Below are 25,582 nucleotides of genomic sequence, written 5' to 3'. Positions count from 1 at the left end.
TGAAACAAACAGTTGATTGATTTGATCAGAATAGAGCACATTGCAATGTCACTGCAAGAAAGTCAAAATAATAGTTTCTGGTTTAATTTTTAATGTATTTTAGTTATATTTATTTTTAGAGAATAAGAGACAGTAGTTTGACAGAGACATTTTAAGATTAGGATTCAGCTCCTTTGCCGTTCCCTTTTTTCTCCTAGTAGCAGGTATTTCACACTTATTTGGCTTATTGGTGTGTTTGGATTTGTAAACAATGTCAGCAGACAATGAATGATAAAAAAAATAGTCTAACTAAAAAAAGAGAGGAAATTGCTAAATTTAATAATTTGGTCTTAGCAATTACAAGAAAAATCTTTGTTTAGTTTAAATGCAAAATTGCATGTTTAATACAAAATTATAAGCTATAACTTTAATTTGACTATAAATTTATCAAGAAAACAAGTAAAAAAGTATTATTATTGATTTTTTTTTTCAAACTTTATTGACAAATATTGCACAAAGAGAAACATTGTCAGTCCACAATATGTGCCAACAACAACATTTTCACATTTGCCAGGAAAATGAATTAAAACATTAAATAAAGCCATAAAATTGCAAAATAAATCAGGTAGAAAAAAAAAATCTAATACAGTTAAAGGATTCTGCTAAAATTTTTAGATGTGACCATACTTCAACTGTTCAAACAGCTTTTTTGTTAGTGCAGGATTCAATACCATTTATATGCAGTGTTAGAATTGAAACTTCACATGTGGAACAAATATTCGCTGGATTATGTTCCTACACGGCGCTTCATGAAGAAACACAGATTGCTTCCTGGTAGAATTTGACAACACAGGCGACGACCCAAAGCTAACTTCTCAATGCTGCGTTGATGAATGACTGCACATGTAAAATAAATCTGTATTATTATCCACAATGATTCCTTACACTGTAAACATTAAACTGGCGGCTCGGACTCTGACCGGAACTCTGAATTTACAGAATAAAAGCGCAGTAGATTGGTGAGTACAGCACACCCACCGCTAGCATACTTCTGCAACTCACTGAATCAAACCTGACAGCGTCAACACTCTTTATTTGATTCCTTTTTTTCTTCTTTCTTAAAATGTTTGTTTCGTTTAAGATTGTAGGGTAGAATCCAGTGCTAACGGCTGCTGACGGTGCTCTTGTGCAAGGCAATGTGTCATGTGATGTTTGGATTTTTTTGCTGTGGGCCTCATTCATTTTGACAGCAATCTCATTTTATGTTAAAGCTTGATTTAATTAAACTATAAAGCTATGGAGTAGGAATTCTGATATGTCAGTTTGATATGCTGCTTGGGGAGCGACACTTTATATATAAATTTATATATATAAATATATATTTTTTAAGAAATAAAGAGGCAACCTGCTGCAGAGGTTTAACTGCTATTTTTTAATGGTTTATTATCTGATAAAACTGGAAACTTTGCTGTTGTTTCTGTCTGTCCTCAAAATGTGGAATCTTTCTCCTGTTCAATATTTAGTTTTATTTTATTATGTTATATTAATACTTCTTTTTTTACAGTAAAAAAAAAGGTTATTAAGAGTGAAACAAATTAGTTTATTAGAGTTCTGATTTAATTTATTTTATTTTTTTTAGTCACATATTGTTTTAGATAAAAATGCTTTTATTTTTTAAGCCAATCAGCTTCAGTTTTCTATATTTCCTTTTCAATAGTTCAAGCTTTGTTTGCTTTACTCTTCACAGGTAGCACTTGGGTGTAATTATAGAACTAATATCAATCATATGCATAAATAATTAAACTGGCTACAAGTAAATGACAGATTATTTGATTCTCTATTGCTTTTTATCAGAAATATTATTAAAGCAAAAACACCATTTACCATTTATAAGAAACTTAGATTTAGTCACAATACACATAACTATTCTAGAAGACACACAGAGAATGGTGGTTTTACTTTACTGGAACTCATTACCAAAATCAAAGTTATTTTCAAATCATCACTAAAAATGTATGTATTTAAATTGAAAAATAAAATGAAATAATTATTTATTGATAATGTTAAGCAAATTGGGTTATGTATGTGGTGTGTATGTAGTGAGGAGGTAAGAATCACATTCATTTTTGTAAACATTGTTTTGTTATTACTTATTTTGAATATGTTAATACTTGCATGTATATCTATAAATGTAAAAGGTTTGTGAAAAGTCTTGACCCCAGGAAGAATAGTTGCAACTGCTCGGTTGCAACTAATAGGGATCCTTATTAAATAAATAAATAATTGTCATTATTCACCTCCAGATTGGAGTCCAGATTCAATACCTGGACATAAGCTGTGGAAACAGTTACCATAACTGCAAGATTTTCTTTTTTAAGGGTGTTTTTTTATTATGATTTTTTACCAACCATGTCATTAAAAATCATTTAAATGATGATTTCACCGATTGTTCTGCCAATGAGTATTTTAATTTGATTCCTTGGTGAAGGAAGTCATCTGTTTTTAGATCTTTATTTCTTGTTTTTCTTTTTGGTGATTTAACATTTTTTGGGAACTGCACTTCTCTCTTTTTTTTTTTTTTACTTGAACAACTTGTCAACCGTTGTCTCCCTTATATTTTACATTTACATTTAAATTCAACTTTTACTTTTCTTTTTTAAATGCTCTTCTTTAAAACATGGCAACATTGATCCAAGAATACAGTGAAAATTCAGCAGTGGGAAAGTTGTAAAATGTGTTTTCTCCATTTCTTCCTAAGTAAAGTGAAATCTATTTTTTCCCCAAACCACTACTTTCACATCAGCTTTAAATCAATATGTTAGAGATCAATGTCTGTTAACCATGTTGACATACAAAACTGAAGGTAATTTGGTTTTGATGCATATTTTTCCTGCAGTTACACTAAGAAATTTACTATAAGGGTTTGAAATTTCTCTAAAAGTGTTTAGGATTTATTTTCATTTACTGGGGTGTAAAAGCCACTTGACCTGGTGAACCCGCTTGAGGTTCAATAATACTGTGAGCATCTTTAACTCCCTCAGGCTTTATGTCGCTAACACACTACATACATTATTCTATTACTTTAGAATAACCTTGAATAGTAAAAAAACAGATTTTTTTTTTTTAAACATACATTTTAAGATTAAATCTGCATCTTTATGCCTGTTGGTATATGATGGAATTGTTATACATGATACAATAAAAAATACAGTAAATTCTTTGCTGAAAACCAGTTCAGTGAATGTCCTTAAAATGAACCTCGTTGTCTTTTAATTATGGATGACAGCCCTTGAAGTAATAAAATTGGAAAATTTCAAAATATCTCAGCTACTAAAGGGTATTTCAAAATTGTCTTATCTTGCATAAAACTTGCATTCAGGCTCATTTCAGATTCTTATTGTCCTTTAAATGTATATTGAGAAGAGGCCTGATTCTTAATGTTTTTCTGATGATGCGATTTTCTTTTTTCCATCCTTTTGTCCTTTAGGGGTTGGCAGGGTCTGATAGCTCAAGGATGTCATTCCAGCATTCTCATAATTGACCCAAAAACAGCTCAGACCATTCAGGTGTTGGAGAGGCACAAGGCCAATGTAGTTAAGGTGAGTTCCATAATAAACACACTTTTTCAAGCTGTTTTTATCTTCAAGGGGAAAAATATCGGGAGAATAATCACGTTTATTTATTTGGAGGTTTATTTTCTCGACAGAAACAACATTACTTTACTCCAAACTGTACACAGATGTGAGAAAGTTTACCAGAAATCAACATTTTCTAGCAAACATTTTTTTTTTCTAATTTATCGTCAAAGTAGAGTATAAAATATACAGATTCATGCTTAAAGCTGGGATTTTCATTAGATTGTGTTGTGATTGATCAAATTTGTTAATTTCGTAATGATCACGACTTCAAGTCCGTCCATAAAAACTACAAGTGAAACGTGTTCCTGACCAGTACATGAAGGCGCTGGAGAAAAGAGGCCATTAAATTAAACACATTGAAGGATGAACAAAAAACATCTCAGCAGAAGTTTTAGTCTCTACTCTTTAGTCATTTATCATTTCCTTTTTTAACACTATTGTTCTGTAATTTAAGTTTCACAATTTCTCTTTGTGAGTTTTACCCTGATTTTCAACCTTAATGCCACACAATACTTTAAGCATTAACAGCCATATTCAGCTCCTCGGTGTGAAGCAGAGCGAATGATAAAGTATACTGGTAAATAATTTCTCTATTTATTACCCAGATGGAGAATCTCAGTGTGTGTTTGTGCTGAAAAATGGCTTTAATATGAGGTGAATTATTTTTCTGTGTAAATCAGTGCCTGCGCTCCATCTGAAAGCAGCAGCAAATTCAAACAGGACAATAAAAAAGCTTTCAGAAATAAAAGCAAAAAGCAGAAAATGAATAAAAAAGCCATCAGTAAAGGAGAACAAACATGTTCAGATGCAGTAAATAAAAATGAAAAATTCTAATAAATATTTATCTATTTATCAGACATGCTTTATATTTCTTGACTTAGTCTCATTTGGTTTCTTTCTTTATCTTTTTTTTAGATAAATATTTCTGCCATAATTTCTTGCAGACTTTTCTTGAAGACTTTTAAAGCCTGTTTTTTCCCGGTAGGTGAAATGGTCCAGGGAAAACTACTACCACAACCTGAGCTCGCCTTACTGTCTGCGGCTGGCATCAGGAGATGCATCGGGGAAGATCATCGTGTGGGACGTTGTCAGTGGCACCGCCCACTGTGAGATCCAGGAGCACTCCAAACCCATCCAGGGTAGGAATCCTGAAGGAAACACGTCTAAGCACACATTTTCTGATGGGTTTGTTGGTTTTATGAATGTGCTGTCACGTATTCTTCTTTCAACTTCTGTGTTTCCTCCATCATGCGGTCCGTTTGCCAGACTTGGATTGGTTGTGGAATCAGGATGCGTCTCGTGACCTCCTGCTGGCCGTCCACCCTCCCAACTACATTGTTCTGTGGAACGGAGACACAGGGACCAAACTTTGGAAGAAGAGCTACGCAGAGAACATCCTCTCCTTTTCCTTTGACCCCTTTGATCCATCTAATATGGCCCGTAAGTCACAACAGAAATGTCCAAGAACCCGATTGCACAGCTCAAGTTTTTTTTGCACAGATTTAGAGCTTTAAGGATCAGAGTTTTTTGTGATATGAAAAAAAAAAAAACCTGAACAAAGATCTGCTTCAGGAGCTTCAAAACCTATAGAATATCTTCAGAATTACTTAAAACTGTTTAAAGTCACACTCTCATCATGTTTTAATTGTATTGTCAAAGTGTTCCTTGTGGACTTAAAAATACAATTATCCCGATTTTAGGCAGAATAATAAAAAAAATTTCAAGCAGGGGTGTGTACTGGCGATACGATACATATCATAATACCTGGTTCACGATACAATATGTCTCACGATATATCCCAAGACTTTACCAGTACAATTTTTCACTATTTTTTAGAGTTTAACTTTGGAAAAAACTCTACCTGAATACTAATTAATTGTAATAAAGTGGTACAGTTAATAATGCTAATCACTGCAACTGTACCTCATATAGAAATTGCTTTTACCCAAGCAAATTCACTGTATAATAAATAACTTTTTCATATCGACACAAGTATCGCCAAATGAAGTATCGGAATATATCGCCGATTCGATTTTTTTCTTTACACCCCTGTTTTCAAGGACATAGTTTCTGCAGAGACCAGGGAAAGTTCTGCTAATTTTTTTACGGCACAAATATGATCTTTTAAAAAAAAATCTGTTTTCCTTCACAGCAATTTGAAAAAAAAAATGAAATTCTCCAAAATGCAATTTTGAGCTTAGTTTCTTTATATATGTCCTCTATCATTTAAAAAATGCCACAAGAGCACAATTTTCATCAGGGTTGGTTTTTAAATCTCAGTTTGTTGTGAAACTAGAAAATTGAAAGAATGAGTAATTGTTCCTGTGAAATCATGTGTGAATTATTCTTTGGAGATTTTTTTTAATCAGAAAACTCAAGTTAAAAGACAAACAAAATGCAGAAAACCCTTTTCATGCTATAGAATCTCAGATTGGGACAGATGCTTCTGCAGGAGACAACCGAACACACAAAGAAGTGTCTGATTAAATTCTTGGAGTGGCGAGTCCAGATGGTTCTGAAAGTGGCTGTGCTCTGTTCAAGCTGGATGGGTTTGAACAGAAAGCTGTGCCAAATGTGTGGAATTATTCCCAGAAGACCTGTGTTGTCCGGCGTTGGCAAATGTCCTTCAATCAAGCACCGAGCGAAGGGTCTGAATACCAACCTACATGTTGCGTTTCACTGCTTTATAAAAAGGAATTCATGAAATAGTCTGTTTTATTAGCAGTCTCTACCATCTTTTTGTTGATGGGAATCTTTATTTAATTGATAATTCGCTTTTGAAACTCAGATAAATGGGAAACCTTTAAAAGGTCCTTGAAATTTCTGTTTTTACAAAAGCAAAAAATATTTTCTAATCAAAGTTTAACTTCAGAGATCTAAAGTGAAGCTCTTTGTGTTCAGAGCTTTTATTTTTCAAGAGCAAACATTGTCTTTTGAGCCGTTCGTGTGTTTGGGGTCGTGAACTTTACATGGTCACCATATCTGTTTTTTATCTGCTACTCAAAGAGGCAATCACCAGCTCTTTTATTCTGAAAGGATTATTTGCATAGGTGGTGGAGAATTTTAAATACTGCAGTATAATTTGGGATTTTCATCTTTTTTTTCTTTACTTTGTAGATTTTTTCTAAAATAGAGGTTTAATTATATTATTGCCGAATAAACTGAATTTTGTAACATTTTGGTCATTTTTTTTATTTAAAATTATGTTTGTGAAAATAAAAACTGTTATTAAAGATTTTCTAAGTACTTAAATGTATACTATGCACAACTTAAATGTCTTTACAACATTTGCTCTTTTCATGTTTATGTTTTAAAGGCGTATTCTTTTTTTTTTCTCTTCAGTGCTGACCAGTGAAGGAATAGTCTTTATCACAGACTTTACTCCCTCAAAGCCGCCGGGCAGTGGCGGTAAAAAGGTCTACATTGCCAGCCCACATGCAAGCCCCGCCCACACCAAACCTCCACCTGCTGCTACTCCTGCTCCTACAGGAGCAAAGAAGGCTCTAAACAAAGTCAAAGTGCTCATAACCAATGAGAAACCCACGTAAGTGAGCAGTTTCTGATTTTAGACTCTGGAAATGAGGCAGTTTTCTTTTTAAATATATTTCACTATGAAGGTGTTAGATGAACATATGGTTTATGGTTGTATGAAAAAGAAGTCTATTGAAAAAACGTCTGTTTAAATTGGGTATGAGCTTTTATAACCGGATCTAGTTTTGTTTTTTTATTTAAATTAAAACACCTTCTTTTATTTTAATTATACATGTTTGGACTTTCCTCAACAATTTTATCTCTCCTGTTTTAAGTTCCCTCTTTGAAATATCCCTCTGCTGTTGCCGTCCAGTAGCTGATCTGAGGACTGTTCAAGAAGTGTTCAATCTTTGCCTTCATCCCTGAAGTACAGGAAAGGCGTCACACGCAGTATTATGGGATGTCAAACTGACAGAAAACTTCTTAAATTAGAAAAGTTGATAAGAAGTGTGAGCCTTTACTTTAACTTTAATATGCCTGTCAATGCAGTCAACCCCCTCCCTCTGCTTTTAAGGCAGCAGAAGTTGAAGACATGACAACATGTTCCTTTTTCTGTCAGCGTACGTTTTACAACTCAGATATTATTGGAAATGTTTGTCAATCTGTGAACTGGAAGCCAAATGTGAGTCCCAGCCCAGCAGAGAGAACAGACTGAGCCATGAAACAGGCTGTCACAGGTCTGGAAAACAAGCATAGGAGGCTGACACTCAGTGAAATCACGGCAAACAGAGGCACCGCTCACTTTAAAAATCAGGAAGGGCTCATATCACCCTTCAGAGTACCTTTATGGGAGACTAAACCAGAGGATGATGAGCAGAGGCTGCTAAAAATGCTCCAAATGTAGAAAGTCACTGACAAAAACAGCAACAAAGTATTGATGTAGGAAAACCAGAACTGGTGGGTTTGTCCCTAGAACTGATCACTGCACCACAGCAACAGAGAGGAAGCAGCAGGGAGCACAGCAGCATCTAATCTGTCTGTTTACACCTCATTTTAGAAGTAGATGCTGTTCATCTGGAATGTGCCGATTCCTCTGACAGCTCAGAAGTGGGACGTGAGAGCTGCTCTGCAGCCGGCGCTCTGCCGTCAACCAGAAAAACCCAAACGCCAGCGATTATAACCGTCTGTTTTCACACCGTGAAGGAACGCTAAACGTTCGGTCTGACATGAAACCAAGTCTTAGGCAGGAAAAAAAAAAGTCTTCAAAAAGAATCGAAGCTTCATAACTTTGTTGAATTTTCTTTTGGAGCTGCTTTGAAAAAGAGAGATAGATATAAATTGTTGAAGGCGTTAATTTAGAAAAGTTGTTTGAGGAGCTGACAGCTTTGCGCCTGAGCAGCCTGTCAAGCAGCTTTATTTATAGCTGCAAAGGCGTCTCTGCTTATCTACTCCACCTGATCTAATAACAAATCTATTCATCCTATGTGCCTTTATTCTTTTAATCTTTATTCTTTGTCCCTCATCTCTCCTGCTGTGCTATTTTTGTTGGTATTTGTTCTCAGCTTTAAGATAATTGCTCTGTGAGGTTTTTTTTTTTGTCCTTTTGGAGGTTTTCAAGCCTGACTCTGTGGATGAGGAAACATGATGATTGTTTTCCTTCTCAGCAGAGCTTTAAACACAGTCTGATGTCATGAATGCTGGGGTCTCATCAGTCCTAAATGTCAGTAAAAGTCTCATCATAAGCATTCCTGCACGATCAACCAGAGCTTCAACTGCCAATAACATCTATTGATTTCATCAGAGGACAAAGGAAAGCTAAATTGATTTACTGAGGCAGTTCAAACAACTCCACTCCCTTTACACACTTTTGGTAACCATGGCAACAATGTACTTTGTGCTGCTGATGCTGTTTGCACAGGTATCTCACTTTTCTTTACAATTTTTTTTAGGACATTTCAGATGCTTAAGTTTTGACACATTTCGATCTCTTTTTTTTTTACTCTCATTAAGTGGCTAACCTTGGTTTTTTTTGCTCTGTTTCCATCTTAAGTTGGTATTTATTTAACAAATTACTAAAATAATATTGATCTGCTTTCTACATTCCTCTTTTTTTTATTCTCAGCTTAATCGTGAAAAATGAGGCCGCTGCTTGTCTTATAGCCTTGTCCTCTTTAGAGGTTCTTCAAAGTTCTCTTTTGAACTGCTATGAGAAAGTCCAGCAGCTTTGTTGTCATAATGCGGATGTCAGACCTGCTTTGGATAATTCTGTGTTACATTCTTTTTAAATTCACATGAAAAAAGGCATGAAGATCAGCCGAAGAGTTTCCAAAATAGCATAAAGGGGAGTTTGTCCTTCAGTTGCTGCTTAATTCATTTGCCTTTAATCATCAAACAGTTTTGCTTCACGTGTTGCCTCATTGGATTGTGTTTCACACATGAATAACAGCAATGCAGAGCTGATCAGAGGGCAGTAGAGATTAATCTTGAACTGATCTCTGATTGGTGATGGCTTTAAACTCATTTTTTCATTAAAATCTTTTGCAAAGTAAAAGTTTAATTCTTCATTTTGTAGTTTGACACATGCAGCATGTTCTATCTATGGGCTTTCTTTTCTTTGCATGTCAAAAGATAAGCTTCTTAAACCTTCATCTGGTGGCATTTTTCTCACTTTGGAGGCGTGTTTCTTTGTCTATTCCAGTAAATTCAGCAATTTTTCATTTCAAATCTCGAACTGTGATTTCATTTGTTCTCCTGTGTCTGCTGCAGAGCCGAGGCGGTGACGCTGAACGACTGTCTGCAGCTGTCCTACCTTCCATCCAAAAGGAACCATATGCTGCTGCTTTATCCCAGAGAGATTTTAATCCTGGACCTGGAGCTCAGCCAGACGGTGGGCGTGGTGGCCATAGAGCGCTCTGGGGTGCCCTTTATTCAGGTGAGGACAGGGAAATCTTTGGGAACTCAAATTATTGTTTCATATTTAAACACCCTCTCTGATGAAAATTGTGTTTTTGTGGCATTTTTTTCTGAAATTGGACATGTATAATGAAAAATTAAGCTTAAAATTAAGTTTCTGAGTATTTTTTTATTCACATCGTTGAAAAGATGAAAAAAATGCTATTTGAAAATGATTGGATTTGTGTCATAGGTTCTAGAACTTGCGAGTCTCAAGCACCCTGCTCCACTCCATTCCAATGTCTCCACTTGCAGACAAATAAATTCACACGTTTTGGTTCTCCTCGTCCGGGCTCGGATTGAAGCCAGATGACTGGATAGCTCCAATATTGCTTGCCAATTTTGTTACACCAGTAGTGTTAGGTTGGGAGTAAGTCAAGGAAGGTTTAGTCCGTGCCAGCAGTCCCGCCCACAATTTAGAGGTTAATTTCTAATAAACTTCTGCTGCTCTACATAAATTATGTCTTAGATAATGACAGTTTTTTTTTTCTAAATTTTGGCCAAAATGGTATAATCATACTTAAAAGACCACTGGAAACACTTTGAGAATAGATCAAAAGATGATTGGAGTGGGACTTCTTTTTCTGGTTTGTAAAAATGTGAAAAGAAAAAGCCCCTTTTACCTTTAAAGTTCATGCAATGTCAGCTGTCAAAATGTTCAAGGCGGATTGTTAATTGGTCTAGTTGAGATAAATGATGATGTGGCTGCACTTGTCTAGCTCTCTTAACTTTCCTACATCTTTCTTTTTTATTGAATGAAGCTATTACAAAGTTTCTACTTTTATTGAATTATTAGTTGAGCTTTACAAAAATGTGTCTACTTTATTGATTTCTCTCTATAAGCCAATTCTACCTGCCTTAAATGATTACGTTGGATATTTTTCTTCCTGACTGCTTTCACCCCATAAAGGCTGTGGTGAAAAAGAAGTAACTCTGAAGTACATCACTGATTCCTCCCCGGCGTGGCATCTGCTTTGTCCGTTTAGTCGCAGTCAGCAACACATTTGTTCTTTAGGTGTCACACCCCCATCCCACCAAGTGTGGGTTTCTAATTGGAATTTGATGAATGCTGAGGTGGTTTAAATCCAGGATTTGGCTCAGCTTCGGAGACCAAAGTGGGACTGGATGCCTCATTTTGCTTTGTCACTCTGTTGTCTCTTTTATCTCCACCTGTGACAATGAAGGAGCAGCAATTGTGCAGCCAATGTGGTGCATATTATTTATTCACTGATAGCCATGTTGTCCTTTTTAAAATGCTGTTTTAGCGTTTCATGCCTGTTTGTGCGTGACTGGACCGACATCTCATTTCTGCAGTCTCTTGACTTGCTGTCCATGTGTGAAATTAGATTCAATCATTACTTCTCCTGCTTGTCACTGGGTTTCTCTTAGGAAACATTTCCTGTTTTAACACCACAGAGGTGCAGAACAAACCTTAACAGTCAAAGGATGTTTTCTGAAGTGACCCAGAGATGCAGCTGAGGCGCATTACTCAAGGGCTCGGGTTCTGTCCAGACGACACCTCCCTTCTCTAAGCATTATTAAGCGCTTGTCATGCAGCCAATTTGCATGACTGATGATGCACCGCAGCCAAAGTGCACGGTGGAGTGCAGAAGCGTCACTGTCAGATTTGGTCATAAATAAAATACAGTCTAACAGACAGAAGAAGTGTTTCCCATGGAAACTACTGGAAGATTAGCCAATTATCATTTAAAAGGCTGTTTATGTAAATTGTGAACAGGAACAGCCTTAATGAAAGCTGTCCTGACTGTCTGCTGAAGAAAAAACGGTTTAGAAGAACAAACGTATGATGACAACATGACCTCATTTTAGCTAAAGCTTTAGACTCTTACAAAAAAAAGTGGATACCACACAACAGCATCACCTGTGTATCATAAGTGCACGTAACTTCCATTAGCATTGGAATACTTCACAATACATTTACCACACACGACAACCTTCCACTGTCATGACGTCTCTTGAGTTGTCTACATGAGCCTCAAGGGAACTGTAAGACACACCAGCGCTGCAGCCGCTCCCCTCTATGATCCTCCACGAACCCGGACAACGCAAAAACCCGCAGATCCCGTACGGGTTAAAGTTTGGTGTGAACTTTGACATCACGTTGAACTAAAACACCAAACAGAGGCTGAATGTTTGAGGTGGGGCTGATGGTGCTTGTTGATTAAGCGTCTTGGCCTCCCTGTTTACTGTAAGAGGCTGCAGGCCTTCTATGAAATTGGAAATACAATTAAGTGCAAATTGAATAAAATAAAAAAAAGCTTGCCAAATTTTACCACAAATTGCACTTCAGATAATATTGGCACAACCCCAAAAGATGAGTCATTTGTTGTGACACTAACATTACTGGCAGGGACTCAAAGAAGCTGAAGGAAGTGGTGAAGGAAGCTGGGTGTTTGCTGAGGATAACTGTGGAGAATTTAGCTGAATGTAAATTAAAAAAGGGATTGTCTTTGTCATCATAATAGACACTGCTGTTAATATTCTGTCTTAAAGTGTCTTAAAGTTTACAGCAATAATGAATCAATATAATTGAATCCTGATTGAACAGATTTTGTCATTTCAAAGAAGCTGGAGTTTCTTCAGTAAAATAAGTAAGAAAAAAAAAACTCTTTTAAATGAATACTTGTCAATTTTTGATGTGGGAAATCAAATACATGTCTCTTGGAAAACATTTAAAAAAAATTAGTATGGACAGAGAGAATAATCAAAAAAGTGGTTGGTGGTGGTGCCACTTTCTAACTTGTTTTTATCCTCAAATGGTGCTCAGGTGACCCCCTGCGGTCAGCGGGACGCCCTGTACTGCCTCCATGAGAACGGCTGCATCACGCTCCGAGTGTGTCGCTCCACAGCTGCTTCAGAGGAAGCAACAGGTCAGAAGGATTTCTGCTTCCTGAAAACATCAGCTTTCACAGAGCTCTTTGGGCTGGGTATGGAGTCATTCAGACATGATGACTCTACACGAGAACTGGAGTGACTGAGTGTGACATCCATGGGAAATGAACGATTTACTTTCGGCTCCAACCAAATTAAGTCAATTCAGGTGCCATTTTGTTGCGATATGGACAGCGTCCTGTTGGAACCAGACGTCGGTCTGAGTCAATGTTTCTATGGCAACCACTGTCGCCAATCGGCAATGAGCTTGTTCAAGTAACCACTTGAAGGAGCTGCACAAGATCTTTCAAACATTTTTATTGTTAGGTGTTGGGCCATCAGGCTCCACTTATTTTTGTTGAGAGATCTGATTGGTCAGTTTATAACCTGAATAACTTGTACTACAGAAAAAAATCATGAAAGAAATAGTGTTATCAAGAACATGTAAAAAAGATATCGGAACGAGAATGGTTATTCTGACAAATAGAATGACTGAGTGATAGCTGTTTATTTCTCTATAGAGGTCTATGGGATTATGGCTCCTTAGAGCCAGTAGGTACTTCCTGTGTGAAACGCCAGGGGGCGGGGCCACTCGATCCAGTTCTCATACAGTCAATAAGTTAGATACTTTTTAACCACATACTAAATTACATTGATTTAATCAAGAAGGAAAAATCATGTTTACTAAATTATGTAGGACCGTTTAAACTTCCACAACAAAACATCAACTTCTTTTTGCTTAATTTGTGAATTGGTTCAAGAGATAAGCCAGTGAACTAAGTTGCACTTTAAAAAAACAAACTGATTTTTGTTTTGATAATTTATCTGATTAAAAAATATATCTTAAAATTAGAATAGAAAAAAGTATTCTCATGGGTATCAAACATTTTGGGCTCTAGTTTGCCTGAACAGTTCTTTTTGTCTAATATTTTTTTCTTCTTTTGTGTGTTTTGCTTTCGCACATTGTTTTCCCGTCTCATTACTTTTGCTCTGTCAGACCCAGAACAGAGCGTCCAGGAGCTCGTCTACGATCTGCGCTCTCAGTGCGACGCCATTCGAGTGACCAAGACGGTGCGGCCGTATCGCATGGTCATCTGCCCCGTTAATGAGAACAAAGCTGCTCTGATGGTCAGCGATGGCAGAGTCATGCTTTGGGAGCTCAAAGCCCACACTGGCAGGACTTCTGGCAATCCAAGGTGCAACCCAACAGGAAGAGTAAAGCTTAGTATTGTTAAATCTGTGAAGGTTATTTGACGGTCAAACCTTACAAGTTTTCCTAAAGTCTTGTTGAGGTTGATAGCTGGATGGAGGTGTAGAGAATTAGTTAATTTATTTGTAGACAATTTAATTCTTGCACTTTAGTTAAATCAGTGTTTTGTAATCCAAGGTTCAGTTATGTATTAAGTGAAGATTAGACACCTTTTCACAAAAATACTCATTATTGTTTAAAAAGTGTCAGAACTTTGAGTTTTAAGAATAAAATTGTCAATTCTTTACTTTAATATGATCACATTAACTTATTCCATACAGGATGTCATTACTTTTTGTTCTTTTTAGAAGCTATAATTGGTCAGCATGGGTATTTTTAAAAACAAGAAGGAACAAAGTCCATTTGGATTTTTCATGTATGTGATTTTCAGAGACTTTGATGCAGATTTTCTGAGTTAAAAGACAGATGTGTTTAACTGATATTTTAACTATGATAAAGTGCATTTAGTGTAGGTGTTACACTTTCTTGATTCATAATAAAATTTTTTGGATTTATATATTTTTTTTAAAAAGCTGAATGTGACTTGGCCTGAAACCAACAACTTTTTTTATTCATTTGATGCATTTTAGCAGGAAATATTTTTTTTCCTTATTTTTTTATTATTCCTCAAGTATTTTTGAACACATTAAAAAAAATTTTAAATTAAGCTTTATTGCTTAACAGAAGTGATTTTTTTGAGAAACTCAAAGTGTTTTTTAACTTCTTGATTAATTTAAACATCCATGAAAATGGCCTGATGGTAAAGCTGCTCCTGAGAAGATGAAAAAATACAGGAAAACCATCTAATTTGAGAACCTGATCAGCTTTTCATTAATCATTTCTAAATAGTCAGATTTGGAATCAGCTTAAAAGATGAAAGTTAAAGAAGAAGACGTTGACTTGTGATGTGTCCTTTGTGTCAGCTCGGGTCTGTCGCCTCTCTATTCCCCCGTGGCGTTCTGTGGAGCTCCTCTGGGTCCCAGCCAGAAGAGGATTCAGGACCTTTCTCTGAACAGCATGATTGGTATGACACACACACACAAACATGGTACACATCTCACTTTAAGCATCAGACCATTGATGAACTCCAGTCAGAAACTCGGTTTTTACTGTTGCTGCTAAAGAATGCTTTTCATTTTGTTAATTAATACAAAAACTGTAAAAAATACTAAAGTGTAAAAAAATATTAGGCGATATGTCTGAATGTCTTCTTGAACTTTAGTGAGTTTCTTTTGAGTTTCTGCTTTAATACCAGACTCTGAACATCCTTCAGGTTTGGCTTCTTCTCCAGTCTGAGCTGCTCTCTTCAGATGGTTGTGTTTTTCTTCTTTATTTCCCGTTTCTTTGTTTTCTTCTTTAAACTTTCTGTGCTGTCCATTAAAAGATGAACAAATATAAAATGTAAGATTGAAATGGCGTTTCTGTATCCCGGCACAAACAGACGGATTTTACCTCCAGGAGAAGTTGTTTGTCAGTTGCTGGTAGAAGTTCTTGACACTTTATTTACTTTGGTTTGTGCTTCCTGTTTTGCATTTTTACATTTTTTTAAAGTGGACTCAGATACATTTTTCCAAACACGTTTTTTTTAAATACATTTTTTAATCAACACTGGGAACATGACCTTTAGTTTATCATTATTGTGTTTTGAATATGAACTTTTCTGACTTTTTTTCTTACACAAATATTAAATCTGCTTTAAAAAAGAAAAAAACATATATTGTTCTATGCTAAAAAAACATAATTTTAAACACATAGATCCTGAAGCTTCTAGTTAAGATAACAAAAACCTTTTTTGATTATCATTAGGTCAAACTTTGATTGGTGGTGAAGTTCCTGCTCCATCCTCCAACCAGCAGGAGGTCCAGCTGAAGTTCTTGCTCACCGGCCTCCTGTCCGGCTTGCCACTGCCTCCTTTTGCCATCCGCATGTGTCCGCCTCTTACCACCAAGAACATCAACCACTACCAACCCCTTCTGGCTGCAGGTAATGCTCCGCTGATGGGCTTCCACAGACTGCTCTGTGAGACCACAAGAAGCAGCACGGCTTCAAAACATATCTTTAAGCATGAATGGCATTATAGATGCTTCATTACTGACTTGAGTAGATTTTCGGTTAGTAAAATTTTAATGATACATTGACTCTAAAATGAGGAGAAAAAACAACTTTATTCATGTTTTGATTTATACACTTAGGAAAAGCATCTCTAAAAGGTCATTCCTCATCTTTTATTGGCAGACGGACTTCTGACAGAAAGCCTTCTTATTTTTTTGTCCCCAGTGAAGCAGAGCTTAGGCCTTGGTGAAGCTTTGACCACTATGAATTATTTCATCAAAGGCTTCAAAAGAAACTCCTTTGAAGGAGAGTTAAAACAGAAGAGCTGAGCTTTTTTGTTTGAGGGTTTTTCAAGATAACAAAGCATCTCTATGGGAATGAATGACATTCATTACTTGCATCAGTAGCTGATGAGACCTGTCAGTCAAATGTTTTTCAGTGTGCCACAGGCCTTCACCAGTTCAAGTAGATTTTAGTGCTGCTGATGTTTTATAAATTATATACCTAAGCTGCATAAAAATAAGTGGAATGTCAGACATTTTTACCTATTGTTTTGCTAAAATTTTCTCTTAAATTTTTAAGATTTATTCAAAAAATTGATTTCTTTAGTCAAGTTTGCTTTGGCTTTAAATCTTGCACAACATATGTGTAAGTTCATTTAAAAAAATTGAATTCTTCTTGGGTAATGTCTGAATTTTCATTTTTAATGCACTGAAAGTTTTTATGTTCTTTTGGAGTTTGGAGTTGAGTTATATTAAAGGAAGTAAGGACTTCTTAAACTTCAAGATAGAATTTAAATTAATTGTTTTTCCTTCAGAAACTAATTGTCACCAAAACTTAGAGGGATGAGTACAATTAAATAAATGAGTTTTATTCTCTTTATTGGGCCGAACAGACCTCACTGTACTGCATCCACCAGTTTAGTGTAGAAAACTAGAATGTTGGTTTGTTATCAGTGTTTTACATTGCAATTTATTATTGGAAATGATTATAACACAACTGTTTTTTATTATTGTTATATATATCTACTAATATTTGTTCCCTGGTATGTATTTATTTTTTAAAAATCACCTATGATATTAGTAACACATTTTTATGAATACGATTTGATTTGATTACATGTTTTAAGAGTTTTATTGGTAACACTGTATATCAGGTGTTGCAAAACAATAAATACAATGTTGCCAAAGATAGTTAATACATTGTTAAGCTTGTAAGCAGTTTATTAATTTGTCCTTGGAAGACAAAAGTCTCACTTTAGCTATGGATTAATCTTATTAAGAATGTTAATGAACCTTAGTCTTTTTATTGTGCTAATAAATGTCCTACTAACACCCTATAAATACATTTATAATGTTTGTTAATGTGTTAATAAAGCTTGTTAAGGAATCTTATTATTTGGTGTTATGGTTTTATCTTTAAAAAGCATTTTATTATGTGCACCATTTTACCTACATTTCTTAGGAAATTTAACAAAAAAAGTTCTGAAAAAAAGCCTTAAGCTTTCTATTAATACTAAAGACAAAACTCTTGAGCTAAATAACCCATTAATAATCTGCTTGGTCTTGGATCAGATTTTAGTATTGTATAAGAGGATAAAAGAATCAAGAAAACTGTTTAGTTTACACGGATGCATGAGGTGAAAAAATGTTTGCAGGCTTTTCTCATAAATCTTTTGATTTGAAGTAGTCTGATAGTTTGTAATGTTCTCATTTTAGTGCAGGACTCTTCAGAAGCTCCTAAGGACAGGACCTGGATCCTAGTTTTCATCTTTCATGAAACTGGTTGATTACTCAGCTGGATTTACTCGAATGAATTTTTAATGACCCCTTTAGCACCTTGATTCCTCTGTGCTTCTAGAGTGAATCAGTAATTTTCAAATATTCAGCATATTTTTGAACTTCTTAAATTTCCCACACTTTTAATCTTTATTTTACTTTTTTGCTTTTCTTGTTTTTGAGACTAATGATTTCCAAAGGACATTGAGTTTGTCTTGATGCCTCAGAGCAGCAAAAGTATCTTTATTCTTCGATAATCTGTGACACGCTCCTCTTTTAATGTTTCCATAAACTGCATGTAATCCATTTTTTATAATGTTAGTGATGTATTTACCATTGACTAAAGTGTTACACTGCTGTGACTTTTTCTTCTGCAAACACCTTGAGAGGCCTGGTGTCGAGGTTAAGGATGATTTATCTGAAGGTTAGCTGGTTCAGCCTCTCATACTGTGAAGCAAACACCGCTGTGATGAGTGGGCGAGACAAATATCATCGTGTCCGCACAGGAAAAAAAAAAAAAAACTTCGCACCTGTGACCTACGCTAACTGAATTTCAAGAGCATTCTTGGAGTTTGAAATGTCAGCATACTCACTGTAAATAAGCCCTGTGACCAGAGTTCTCCATGGTCTCCGTTCTGAGCTGTTAATGCTCACCTGAAGTAAATTGCATCTGTTATAGTGTTATATGCATCTGTATAGTGCGTGTGTGTGGGGGTATTCAATCATTCCCTGTTTTGTAGCATAGCAACATGTGATAATATTCAAACAGCTGCAGATGCATGCTCTAGAAACCAGAAATGTACAGGTTTGAATGATTTGTGAACAAGCAAACTGAAGCTGCAAGCGGTGTTGTGTGACCCGCAGTCGTCACCCACGTGCAGGCGGTTAAATTCAAGATAGTGGTCTTTTTCTGAGGTCAAAGATCAACAACACTTTGGTTGGGGTTTTGGACTTAACCTGGTGAAATGTATAGGAAATTTTGTTTAGATCGCTTAAACATTTTTTCCCCCATATTGTGCCAAAAATATGAGAATTGCCAAATTTATATTTTGCCACAAAATGGCTGCCAAGCTGTTGGTCCTGTGGCCAGCCCATAATGATTTTAAAACTTCCTTTGGTTACCCTCACACATGTTTTAGTTTCGTTAGTGGATTTTGAAATTTTCTTTTTGAGCCGCATAAGAGATTTTGGTCCTATTCATTCTAATTTGTTCCCGCTGTGATGTCATCTTATTTTTTATTTTATTTTACTTTACTTTACTTATTTATTTGGGGTGCGGGTCTTCGTTCCCTATGGGCAAATTTAATCTTTAACGGTTACTTGGTGTTTGCAAATTTTGATGAGTTTTTGAGCATGTGCTGGGGTGAATTTTTGCTCTCAGGTGGAGTAAATAAGAAGAATTGTGAAAAAAATCTGGTTCTTCTTTCCAGGTTTGCTGTGGGACAGAATTATGATTCATTAGCCTGAAAAGAAACAGTTTTTTAAGCTTTTATGAATTTTTCTTTTTATTACTGAATAAAATAAAAACTCACTTTTTTAAATCATCAAGTGAGTTGAAGCCAAACTTGGTACAGACTTTTGTTTGTTTGTTTTTTGTGAAACTCTAGTGAAGTCGTTCATCAGTATGTGTGAGGAAATCTTGTCCTTGAACTTTAAAGAACTTCCAGTTCAGATTTGAGCTCCAGTTGTTATGACAGAAAGTCAAAGACTATTGAATGAAAGTGTGCTCTGTTTGTCCATGGTTCCAGTTAAGCTTAATAATTTATACCAATACCTTTCTATACTTTTCTATACCAAATTCCCACAGGTTAGTTGTGAAGCTGAAAAATAGAGGCTCTGACATTGCCCACATACATGCGTCACCTCCAAAGACATTCAGACACGCAAATGAATGACTTATTAAACCAACACAGCTTTATTCTTCCTTACAAGGTCTCTGCTTTTCTCCTCTGTTACATTCATCCTTTAATCCCGCTGAACAGGTCGATTTAAAAGCTGCAAACACTTAAGCGTCTTGATAAACACCCAAAAATGTTTAATCTCTCGAGTTTGGATATAATTTTAGGTGAAAAAACAAAACTACCCCAATCTAGAAATATGTTTCGGGGACTTTAGCTCCTCATTTACTCATCATGCAGCAAGGACATTAGGGGTTCATCATGCTGCAGATGGTGTGGGATTGACTCGGCACAGCTGGTTCCCAGTGGCGCTCTGAATCCCTAACTAGATCGGGATGATTAAGTTTTCCGTGCACATCAATTGAAAAATCCCCAAAGTCATCATGCAGAGTCAAGGAGTTAAACAGTCTCCTGCTGCCTTATTAAAATGGCCATTTTGTACAACTTCCTGTCAATTGGATTGTGAATTGTAAGTTTGAAGCTTTATTGTTACATCAGAGGTTTGGATGTGTGACACCATCAATGCTGAAAGGTGACGAACAGTATCCAGGTAGTCAAATAAAATGATAAAAACTGGTATTTTGTTAGAATGGCAGCCTAAGAATACTTCTGTATTTCACCACTTACTGGTAACTACACATTTGTGTGACTTTGTCAGTCCCAAATTAAGTTTCTAGCTCTAATTTACCACAATAAGCAAAGAGAACATTTTTCTCATTTTCCAAATTCTGATGAACTGTGGAGGTCTTCTGTCATCCTCTGGACTCTTACTTTCTTCTTCTGTTGCCTAGCAACAGAAGTTACAAATCTGAATCAAATTTTATTTAACCGATGCAAGATTACTCTCCAAATTGTATGAATGTTGTAATCTGACAGAGAAAAAACATTTTAAGATCTATGCTTTATCAGTTATCCTACAGTTTCCACCTCGCTGTGATCTTACTAATAAACCTTTTTCCCTCTGTGTTCTTGCTGCTCCGTTTCCTGAGTAGCTGTTGTTTTTTTCTGACTATGTTGTTGTGGAGGTGAAGAACTGTTTTCACGAGTAGTTTAGATAAAAGCTGCTTCAAAGATTTATATAAGATTATCAACTTAAGAGTTCTGGATTCATGTCTTGCTTTTGTTATTGCTCGTTCTGTTCTTAGTTATTTTATACGATTGTGTTTTAATAGTAACAACAATGCTATTATCAGCCTCAGCTGCCTATATGCTTTAATATTCTCCAACGACTATGTTCTCATTGCTAAAGACAACATTAGAGATGAAAACCTCATGGCAATTCAGCTTTCTCCATTCAACACTTCAAACTTTGTTTCACTGTGTCTGTCTCTCCTAACCACCTGGATCTTTTCAGTATTTAATACTTTTACCAACAACAATAAATGTTCTCATTGCTGTTGAGCAACAGATGCATTCTGGGAAACAGAACAACATGCTTTCAATATGCTGATATATTGACCTTTTAGTAAACATTTATCACCCCTATTGGAAATAAAGGCAAAATGTTGATGGTTCCTAGTAAACAAATCAAACAGGAATGTGTTTAAATAAAAATAATGTTAAAGGCGCTGAACTACACTCACCTTCCCTTTAATTATTTCACTAGAGGAAATCAGTCAGAACGTTCAGTCTCCCCTTTAGAAAGACTTAAGCAAATCAACATGATCAATAAATTCATCACCTAATAACAGCAGAAAACCATATTGATCTTGTTAAAAAAATTGCAAAAATTATTAATTACTATTATAGCATTTTATTATTTTCAGAAGAAATTAAATGGATTAAATATTCATTACTGTCACTCCATGGGCATCATGTGTCTGCACCTATCATGGTGTAAACCACAGCCTTATTCTTTGAGTTGTTACTGAAAATTGATTCTAAATAGTTAAAACTTAAAAGAACAACATTTCAGGGACCACATTTTTTGGATGGGGTTAGCGATCTAACTTCTTGTTGTTTTAGCTGTACAGCTCTACCACAATTACACAAAAGCAAACACACAACCATAGACACACCAACCCCTACAAAAAAGCGTTATTATACACTGGACCGTTATTTTACAAATACTGATAATGGAATTTTATTTTTTTCCAGTAATCTAATGGTTTTGACCCAACTTTTTGTTGCTCTTCTTCTTTTTGTTTATCTTGTGAGTCTTCCTGTTGTCTCCTTTGCACATGCATGTTTCCACTTACATATACACTGTACTTTTAAATAATATAACATTTGTTTCCTTTTTTGTGTCTGGGTTTATGTCGTTTTTATGTTCGCTTTGTGTTGGCTCCATGTCCCAGATGTACGGCTGGTTAAAGTTTCAGAATTCCAGATAAGTTGAGACTTAAAGCTTTCTGCTTTTGATACATCCTCATACTAATCAGCTTTTCATCAATATGTAAAGTAGACACTTAAAGAGGCAGATTTGTTGCAGAACAAAATATGAAATAAAAAATGCAATATAATCACCTGAAAGTAATAATATAATTACAAAATTTAAATGGCTGAACAAACAACTGAAATGTCTGAAATATTTAAGATGTCTGGCTGTGTTTTAATTTAAGGAATATATAAATAGTCTTTTTTTTTTTTTTAAGGGATGATGATGTGTGTCAGAGATGAAAATTCAAAATTCTGTTACATTTCAACTACATTCTAATGAATAATCCCAGAAAGAGAAGAACTCTGAAGAAGCCGGAGGACTTCATATTTTTCTGCTTGGTAACCAAGACGCAATGATGAGGCAATGAGGCTTTTATCAATGTCAGCCTTTTTCTGTCCGTCCTCCTGGGAGCAGACACCACCTTCTGTCTGCCAGGCAAGAACGGTTTGATGTAAAGAGAACTTACAGGGAAAGAAACGAAATAAATGTTGAAATAAAACATGAGTTAGAATAACCATGCGACTAGCAAGGACTACCAGAGAGCTTCCATATATTCTTAGCAATGTATTCCTTTGACAAAATTAAATTTAAATTAAATAATGCTTGATCAAATAATGCTTTATACTTTTATTTATTTATTTTGCTTGATGATAGAAGTAAAATAATCAGCATATATTTGCTCATACTTTTGTATTGACACTTTATAAGAGATCTCGGGAAAATGAAAAGCCGTCCTTTTATGTACAACATCCTCTATCAAGAGACAAACCGTGAGGTAAATAAGTGACCTTATGATTTTGCAACTTCTCCCACCTAGAAATCATGAAGGGGTCAGAGATTGTCATCTTTCATTTTTTTTATTATGTCTCTCACAGTGGACATGCACCTTAAAAAGAACATTTCAGACCCATCCATGATTTCGGGGAAAACTTACAAAATCACAGGGTGTTCAAATACACCAATTTGCTTCACTGCATGTAACTCCCTTTTCCTTTAGCATTTCTGAATGAGGCAAATTAAGCTCCTGATCTCCAGATACCCACAGTTTTGATGCCTTTCTCTGACAGTGTTACCTTATGCAGTTAGAATCATTAAGTTCCTTAAAAACAACTAAAAGAACACATTCATGAAGGCACAACACAAAAAATGCCATTACGAGAAGAAATGGATTTTCCTCCTTTCTGCTTCAGTGGTCCGCTCCAGGGAAGCAGTTTGATCTGCATTCTATTAAGCAATCTATTCCAACCCTCCAGATTTTACTGAGCTTTGTTTTCTGCTCTCTGATTTTTATTTGTTTTGCGAGGTTTAACGGGGAGCAGTGAATAGGTATTGAAGCTTTACTTGTGTTTGAATTGGTGTCAGTTTATTCTAAAGATCCATATGATGGAGCAGGAAAAATATATGTATATTCAATATTTGGACAATTCAATATGCTCTCATCATTTCTTTCTTTACTTTCATACATTTAACTTACTATAAAATGCTAATATATAGTTTCATCCGGGCCTTTTTATTGGTTTTGTAAAGCTGAATATCACTGATACTACATCTTGTTTTGCTCATTATACTATAATTCTTGCAGAATTCAACATGTATTCTCAAAAAATGTTTACTTTTTTCCATCTCTAGTCCTATGCTGTAATGATGTTAAAGTCAACATCTCCAGCTTTGATCTGTTGCTTCACCTTCTGCAGTGACAGGGAGCACATCAACACTGTGTCCCTCTGATCCTCTAACACTGCTGCTGCTCGGATTTCTACATGTTTGACTCTCCTCGTTTCTTGATGTGTCTCTTTCTTCTCTCAGGCACCAGCAATGGTTCCATACTGGTCTACAACCTGACCAGTGGTCTTCTGCACAAAGAACTCAGCGTTCACTCTTGTGAAGTCAGGTAGGTTTTGTGTGTGTCTGTGTGTGTGTGGGGGGGGGTGTATTGTGTTTTTAGCCTCATTAAAGGTGGTGGGATCACTCAACACTCTCATGGTAAGTGTGATACGACAATTTTTGTCTTCAAAAGAGGAAAAAAAAAAAACATTTTTAAGGGTTGGTTATATCTGAGCTTTTTGCTGATCATTTATAATCAGTTCTTTTTAACAAAAAATAAATTTTTTACTAAAACTATATTATTTTTAACAACTCCTTTGGAATTTAGCCTGAACACAAAGTGCAACTCGATACAAGCTGTAGAAATGTGAGTAAAACAATGCAGCAGGTGTTTTTAAAGCTGCTGGAGCGTCTCGTAAAGAGAAACATGTCTTGCACTCGACAGAGTGTCTCAGTTTCAGGTGTGGAAACAAATTTGTCATACCTCCAGTTTTAGTAGCATCAGCCTTCAAATGGTTTTTGCTGCATGCGATTTGTTTTTCCTAGTCTGAAATCATGAAACTGAACCAGTTCTGTGCAACTAAAGAAACTGTTTCTGTTTTGAGAACAAGTTCCTCTTTGCTAGCTGCCATTTTTAACATCTGTGCATAGCGAAAATCGGATGGGTTGACCTTACTTCAAACAGCAGAAGCCAGAAAAAGCATTGCTGGGAAAATAAAATCCAGATTATCTCCAAAATAAATCGTCTTAAACAACAAATTCAAATTTACAGCTAAAATCAATTTATTGCCCAAGCTTTTTATATACTAAGTAAAACAAAGTGGAATACTACATATAGGGGAGAGAAAAGCAGAGTCAAAGGTTTGTGGGGCTCAGGAATTTTGTAGATCAATATAGATCTTGACAGCTTTACATTTTAAAGACAACCATCAGAAATTAGAGTTCAAGAGAATATTTTTAATAGAGCAATTAGACTTTTACCAGGTTAAAAATAAACACAAATAAAAAACTTTTGAATCAAAATCTTGTAATTTAAAAAAAAAAAAAGATTCAAAATGAGGTGTGGAAGTAAGAATTGGAGAACAATGTAAGAGACATTTAATGAACCAATTTGTGTTAACTGAAAAAAATTTGCTTGAAGCTGAATGATTTCTTAATTATAAGTTGGGACATCAGGCTCAAAAAACAAACTTTGTGAGCTGAAATCTTCTCTAAGTATAACATGGCAAATTTGTTATAAACTATAAGAAAATCTTAGTACAAATCTTATTTATAGAGTTTAAAATCCTGCAGATTGACTCTGATCAGGTAGTTCTTGGGAAGTACAGGGTTCAAAGTGGGTTAAATATTGAAGGAAGGAAGTACTTGTCAGGATGTTGTCACTAAATAGACAATCCTGTATTCCAACCCTCCTGAGCTACACATCTCACCGTGACTGTAATCCACCACTGAGTTGAAAGTTTTGTTTC

The 25,582-nt window shown here is 35.5% G+C and overlaps 1 protein-coding gene across 1 annotated transcript in view; it reads left to right on the top strand.

Moving 5' to 3' along the window:
• Positions 1–600: 600 nt before the first annotated feature.
• The window catches only part of wdr11 (WD repeat domain 11), a 50,365-nt gene continuing 25,383 nt past the window's right edge, over positions 601–25,582 (top strand). Inside the window, exons 1-11 of the mRNA XM_024297371.2 lie at positions 601–998; positions 3,467–3,578; positions 4,603–4,756; positions 4,884–5,057; positions 6,960–7,161; positions 9,855–10,020; positions 12,829–12,931; positions 13,930–14,128; positions 15,105–15,205; positions 15,988–16,164; positions 24,096–24,180. Coding sequence (XP_024153139.1) covers positions 913–998; positions 3,467–3,578; positions 4,603–4,756; positions 4,884–5,057; positions 6,960–7,161; positions 9,855–10,020; positions 12,829–12,931; positions 13,930–14,128; positions 15,105–15,205; positions 15,988–16,164; positions 24,096–24,180 — 1,559 coding nt within the window. The 5' untranslated portion in view covers positions 601–912. The remainder of the gene's footprint in view (positions 999–3,466; positions 3,579–4,602; positions 4,757–4,883; positions 5,058–6,959; positions 7,162–9,854; positions 10,021–12,828; positions 12,932–13,929; positions 14,129–15,104; positions 15,206–15,987; positions 16,165–24,095; positions 24,181–25,582) is intronic.

The sequence above is a fragment of the Oryzias melastigma genome, linkage group LG15 (assembly GCF_002922805.2).
Source record: "Oryzias melastigma strain HK-1 linkage group LG15, ASM292280v2, whole genome shotgun sequence".
NCBI classification, from domain to species: Eukaryota; Metazoa; Chordata; class Actinopteri; order Beloniformes; family Adrianichthyidae; genus Oryzias; species Oryzias melastigma.
The sequence above is the reverse complement of the archived record's forward strand: the minus strand, read 5'-3'. Positions and strand labels throughout refer to the sequence as shown.